The sequence below is a fragment of the Fringilla coelebs genome (assembly GCF_963513975.1).
Source record: "Fringilla coelebs genome assembly, chromosome: 5".
In the NCBI taxonomy this organism is placed as follows: Eukaryota; Metazoa; Chordata; class Aves; order Passeriformes; family Fringillidae; genus Fringilla; species Fringilla coelebs.
The window spans coordinates 33,101,449-33,107,448 of record NC_140033.1 but is presented as its reverse complement, the minus strand read 5'-3'; the positions used below and the strand labels follow the sequence as shown (position 1 = coordinate 33,107,448).

The 6,000-nt window shown below is 39.4% G+C and overlaps 1 protein-coding gene across 2 annotated transcripts in view; it reads right to left on the bottom strand.

Moving 5' to 3' along the window:
• Positions 1-296: 296 nt before the first annotated feature.
• Positions 297-6,000, bottom strand: part of TBC1D30 (TBC1 domain family member 30) — a gene marked incomplete at its 5' end in the record, with an annotated part of 51,894 nt that continues 46,190 nt past the window's right edge. The window contains 5 exons of one of the 2 annotated variants that reach the window (XM_084205914.1): positions 297-1,915; positions 3,220-3,276; positions 3,498-3,704; positions 5,268-5,407; positions 5,574-5,686. In XM_084205914.1, coding sequence (XP_084062040.1) covers positions 1,134-1,915; positions 3,220-3,276; positions 3,498-3,704; positions 5,268-5,407; positions 5,574-5,686 — 1,299 coding nt within the window. In that variant the 3' untranslated portion in view covers positions 297-1,133. The remainder of the gene's footprint in view (positions 1,916-3,219; positions 3,277-3,497; positions 3,705-5,267; positions 5,408-5,573; positions 5,687-6,000) is intronic. The other variant, XM_084205915.1, reaches the window with a different exon arrangement.

The window sequence follows — 6,000 nt, the reverse complement described above, 5'->3', positions numbered from 1 at the left end:
ATGATCTAGGTTTAGTTTCTCTGTCTAGCTCTGCTATATACATATAAATACTTGTCTTACGGTATTTATCAGCTCTGCTTTTTGATTTGGAAATAAATACTCAGTTTATCACTTTCACACCAAAGAGGAACCAAGACATGGAAGCCCGAGGGCACATCCCACTAACATAGTGGCTGATGTGTTGGCTTTTAATGGGAAGTGGCACTCTAAGTATCTAATCACTCTATTTATAGAATTTAAACCCCTAAACTACTTTGGAACATTCATATATTTTACCTACTGCTAAGCTGGCAAATATTATTTAACTACAAGTCTAATCTAGATAATAGCTTTTAAATCCATTGAAGCCAAGATGCGTCAGAATAATAATCATACAACCATACAAACAGTTGTACCTAATTCTTAATTTTACAGTGCTGCAACTCTCCAGCAGTAAGTAACAGAAATGTATGTATGTACACCTGTAACAGAGAAAGAGCAAACCTGTGTTGTGGATGGACTTATGTCTGCTGTTCTCATGCTCAGTGTTTAGGTTTCTATTAAAAATAGTATCAGCAGAGAATTGCTGTGGGAAGAGAAGCACAAAATGATGCTCAAGAATATCTGAAGCTGGATGTCACAAAGTGACACTTTTGATTGCCAGGGCTGCTTGTGCTTCTGTTTGTCGTGGCTTCTCCATACATCCCAGAGTATGATGATGAGGTCGGATGGGGAAGCTGCTTAACAGTCACAAAAACTGTTACACCTGTCTGCTGCTCTAGACAATTGGTCCTTTGAGCTCAGCTAGACAGGAGGCAGCCATGGGGGGCTGAGGAGTTAAAGGCAGCTGGTGATTTAATGTCTGAGTTAGACTTTAAAAAACAGTATGCTTCACATTGCAAATTAATGTTTATTTTGCACAGGACCATCAGAATTAACAATAGGGTGCCAGAGTGCATCTTCACTAATCTATCCTGTAACAACATGGAAGTACAATTTTCAAAGACACCTATTTATATATCTGGTAACCACTTTTGTCCCTGTTACTTAACTAGCAATTAGAAACGCTTCAGGACGCACATACACATGCACACATTAAAAAAAAGGCAATACAAATTCTTTTGTTGCTGTTAGAAATAATAAGTACCAGCACATCATCGCTTCCTTGTCCCGCTGCTGCCACTGGCAGATTTATTGAAACTTCTGCTCATTTGTGGGAAGTGTACTGTTGGTGTTCTTTCAGTGGGGCCATATAGCCCTAAATTCCTGGCTGTGGCTGACTTTCGAAGAGGCTTGACACTGGGAAAAGGATTGAAGACTTGTGGCTTTAGGTTCCCAGGCTGGGGAGATTTAGCCAGGTTTCCACTGTCTCTGGATGAAGTGGAAGACTCTGATAAACATGGCTGGCTGGACTGATGGGATGTTGGCTCCACATCAGTTTGGGTATCTGAGGTGAGTTCCAGTGCTTCCAGTTTTAGCTGAACCATGGACATGTTTGTACCGCTGTCCATAGAGTCTGCCTCAGATGACTGCTGCTCAGCTTTCCGAGTAGTCCTGTCATCCAAACCACCTTCTTGTCTTTCTGCAAAGTCAGAATGTTTGGAAGCCTCCTCCTTTGCACCAGGACTATTTGTTTTACAGCTCTCACTCTGCTCATCTATCAGTCCTACAGTATCCCCGTAGCCCAGCTGGCCTTTGGTCCTGGCAATGTTCTTCCGATGAACTCGTATGTGAGTGCGCCACGGAGAGTTCAGTTTTGTTTTAAGATCTTCTTGGGGAATGGGAGACATCTTCCCCGTAGCATGGCTTGGGATGTGAATAACAGCATTTTTCAGAGACTTGTTATTCAATTTCATCTTCTTTCCTAAAAGAAGGTGGTTTATCACTGGGGAATGGTTTACCTGAGAAGGGAGGAGGCTGGTAACTGGCCCCTTGTCTGAAAGAAAGCATTCAAAAGAAACACAGTATTGTTAAAGAACAAAACAAATTAATGTTCTAAGAATCTACCACCAAATTTGAGACCTTTCTTGAGATATGGCAAAGGTTTGTAGGACAGAATCTATTTAAAAAAAACAATCCAAACTTAAAAATCATCACTGAATTTCACTTATGTCTTGGAGTTGAACACAAAGCAGCACCTTCCATATAAGGATTTTCTGCCCTCCCTCACTGCTTTGTACCTATGGGGAAATCCAAAGCCAGGAATTCCATGAAAATATATAATTTAAAAAATAGCTTCTCGATTTTTGGAATTGAACTATAACTGATAGTTTAACATTAATATTGGCTTCTGATAGTTCCCCTCTCCTTCATTTCTCTTCCAACAGCAAGAGGCAATTCAGTCTCCATATGAGGTCAGTCACACAAGCCTCTCCATGAGGCTTGTGTGACTGGAAAACGGAAAACTAACTCAAGTACTTTTAATGCATAAAACCATGTCTTATTAAGACAGAGGAGTAGAATTAGTGATTAGATGACAGTTTGATTAAATGACAAATCCAGCCCTGTATCATGATTAGTAAGATTCGAAAGATTTGTGTTTGGAAAGAAGGGGTTGGCATCCTTGGGAATCAACATTTACGGTTCGCACTGTTTCTGCTGGCTACAGCCTCTGTTCAAAGCAAACATTTCACTAATATTAAAAAAAAAGTCCTTCTAAACCATGTAAATAAAAAATTGCAGTTCCATGTATTCCAATGCTCCAGGCTTAGCCAATCTAGAAGAGAAATAAAAATTCTCCACAGTGACCCATTTGCATAGTGAATTTCAATAGTGAACTTAGAAGGATGACACACCTAAGCAGGGAGGAATGACTGGGGCGGGCTGTGTTCAGCCTGTACACCCAGTAAAACCTTCAGCTACGCATTTCATGCCAACCCTGGCACTGCTGAGTCTGACAGGGAGACAGACTCCATAACATGGGTTGTTAGATAAGGGTCTGATGTCCAGCTCAGTCCTCACAACAATATCACTATGGCTAAGGAAACTGCCAGCCACAATGGAACATCTAAGCCAGTTCCTTCAGTTGCATAATTTGTCATGCCCAGATGAATTTAGAGGCGTTTGGATAATACAGACCAGCTAGGAATCTACCTGCCACATGATCTGAAGCATCCTCATCTCTGCATTCAATTTTTTCAGTGCATCAATATGTCAATTCCAAGAATGCCAAGACTTTTAATTTTTTTAATCAGAGAGATCAACACAATGCACCCAGACAGCAAAGCCACTTTTAAATACCATTGTCTAGTTGGTCCCTGGGACCTAAGAAAACCCCAGGGTCATCATCTTCAGATCCTGACAAAAGAAGAAAAAACATCACCTTCTTGTTTTCTGTCTGCATGAAGTGGTACCCACTTTACTACTAATGTTATATCATTAATGTCATCATTTGTTATAATGTTATATCATCAGTCTTTCTTATTTTGTCTATTTGGTTAAATGTAAAATAATGTCATTTGCCTGATGAAGTTAGTTTGCAATAAATCAGGAAATGAAGCACGTTTTGGATGTGTTACCTGCTCTGATATACACATGGTGAACCTGCTGCTGCTGCTTCTTCTTTATCCTGGAATATTGCTTTTTCAGTGCATTAATATCGGTGGTCATACGCTCCATCATCATGCTGTTAAAAGCAGTCTGATAGTCACTTCTGCAAGAATCTATTGCTCCTGGACTTAATTCTGCAATGTTACTGGAACCAAGACTTTGTTCTTCATTCTGATCTGTAGAAGGAGGGCATAAAGTGGAGGTGAGGAATAAACCGGCATATTCGAGAGATGTATCTGTACTTCTGTAGATTATTTCCAAGGGAAGTCTGATTCCTACCATCTTATTTAACTGTAACCTTCAATTCAAAAATTATTATAATATGTATATTTAACTAAGCTGTGCTATTTACAATAAGAAGTATTATAAATAGCACTACTGCTTAAGAATAGCAGGGGTTTGAGGGGAGGTTAAAGAGTACAAAAGTCAATTAACAAGGCAGTGCAAAGTTGTAAGCATAGCTCTTCAAATATTCAAAAGTACATCAAGCCACCACTGAAGTAATTCAATAACAGATTATTAAAGATACTTGGTTGTCGTAGAGGCCAAAAATGCAAGTTATAATATACAGCCAAGCAGGCATGAGATCAAACAAGCAACCTAGTGCTACCAGCAAGAAGCAGAATACCACAGGGAGAAAGCTGCTAGCAGCAACAAAAAGGATAGGCACAGAGCAGCTGAGGATTAGACAACTTGAGTGTCTCTGACCAACAGCTGCAGAGCATTAGCAGCAGAGCAGTTTATTTTCACAGCTGTTTCTGATGCACCAACCTGGCACTACAGGGTCAGGAGGATAATGCTTTTTCAAGGAATGTTTATTTGTCTTTGGCTTAGTTTGCAACAGCAGTTTGATGTTCTGACTAAGTGCTAGTTTGAAGCAGCAGGTAGAGAGTCCCCCAGGAAGGGAAAAACAAAACACCACAGCAATCGAGAGGAAAATTGCAGCTTACCAGTCTCAGCAAAACCAAGACACAAGAATGATGAAGTGTGAACAGCAACTTGTTACATCAGTCTGGGGTTTTTTGAGGGTAAGGTGGTGCTGAACTGGGGCTAAATAAAAATGGCCTCTCCCAAGATACTGTGAAATCACTGTTGATCCAGTACCATTTCATAAAGGCTATTACTTTTCTTGTATGGATCAGCAGCTTGTACTGCTTGTAGAGAATTTGCACTGGTGTTCATACAATTCTGTCAAGAAATTTCCATGCAAAAGGATTTGAAAAATGGTGACATTTTGAATATATCCAAAACATACAACAACCTGAAGGTTTGGCCAAAAGTGCAGTGAAATCACCTGCAGAGTTCACTCACTGCTGATAGGTTCCAGTATTAGCCATGCATATGTCAATAAATGATCAAGATCATTTATTAAATGAACATCCTTCAGAAAATGCTGACTATTTAACAGCTGTCTCAGAAATATGCATGGATTTAGGGTGGAATTTTTTTCACATATGCTTCTTTTTTGTGTGTGGGCCACACTATGGGGTTGTTTTGCTATTATTACTGTAGCCAAATCTGTAACTCACACCATCATTTACTGTACACCTACAACCTTCCAATCTGGCTTTGACAACATCTTCATGGAGCATAGAGCAAGTCATTTGGTACCTGCTGTTACCTCTGTGGCAAAGAAAACACATTTTCCATAGCAGCTTTCACAGACAGAACTGCAAATAATTTCTGCCAGGTCGTATAGATTTAACTGTGTTTTCCAAAATTAAAGAAGTCACTTTTACCTTTCATCTGTTTTTGGTATTTTTGGAGCTCTGGTGCCAAAAACCCACTTAATGGTCCAAGACAGCCAATTGCATTAGCAATTGAGTCTTCATCATCTAAGTCATTCTCTTCATCACTGTCTCTGGTTCTGCCTAACCTGCTGTCAAAAGAGAACATAAGAGAAGTAAGGAAGATACATTCTTAAATGTGAACATTACCAAGCATTTTTATCTATTTTAGAAGTGCACAAGGGAGGATCCTACCTTTTCATCTGCAAAGGGTAAACAATAACTCTATACACCATAAGCAGTGCATTTCAAACTTACCCTGAAAATGAAGTTGATTTTACTGCAGCAGGGAAAGGAGTAATATTGTATGTGTATTTTTCCCTCAATTCTGCCAGTTGTGGGAAAGGAAACTGAGCCATGGTGTAAACAGTCTGGGGGTGAAAAAAAAAAGGCAACTTAAAAACCTTTTGCTTTAAGTAACAGTCCCACAAAAGATTTTTCCATGAACAGACTTCCACAGCAGTCTTGCAGGATTAAAGGCCGCATATTCTTGCACATTCACATGCTGTAAGAAAATGGTCTAGTTTAATGAATCAGTCAGTATTTCCTGTAAGAAAAATAGAGACTGACTCACTAGAAAGATACACAGTTCTGTTAAAAAAAAAAAAAAAAAAGGAACTGATACCATGAGCTGTAGGATCCTTCACAACACCTATATTCATTTAATAATTATTGTCAACCCCTT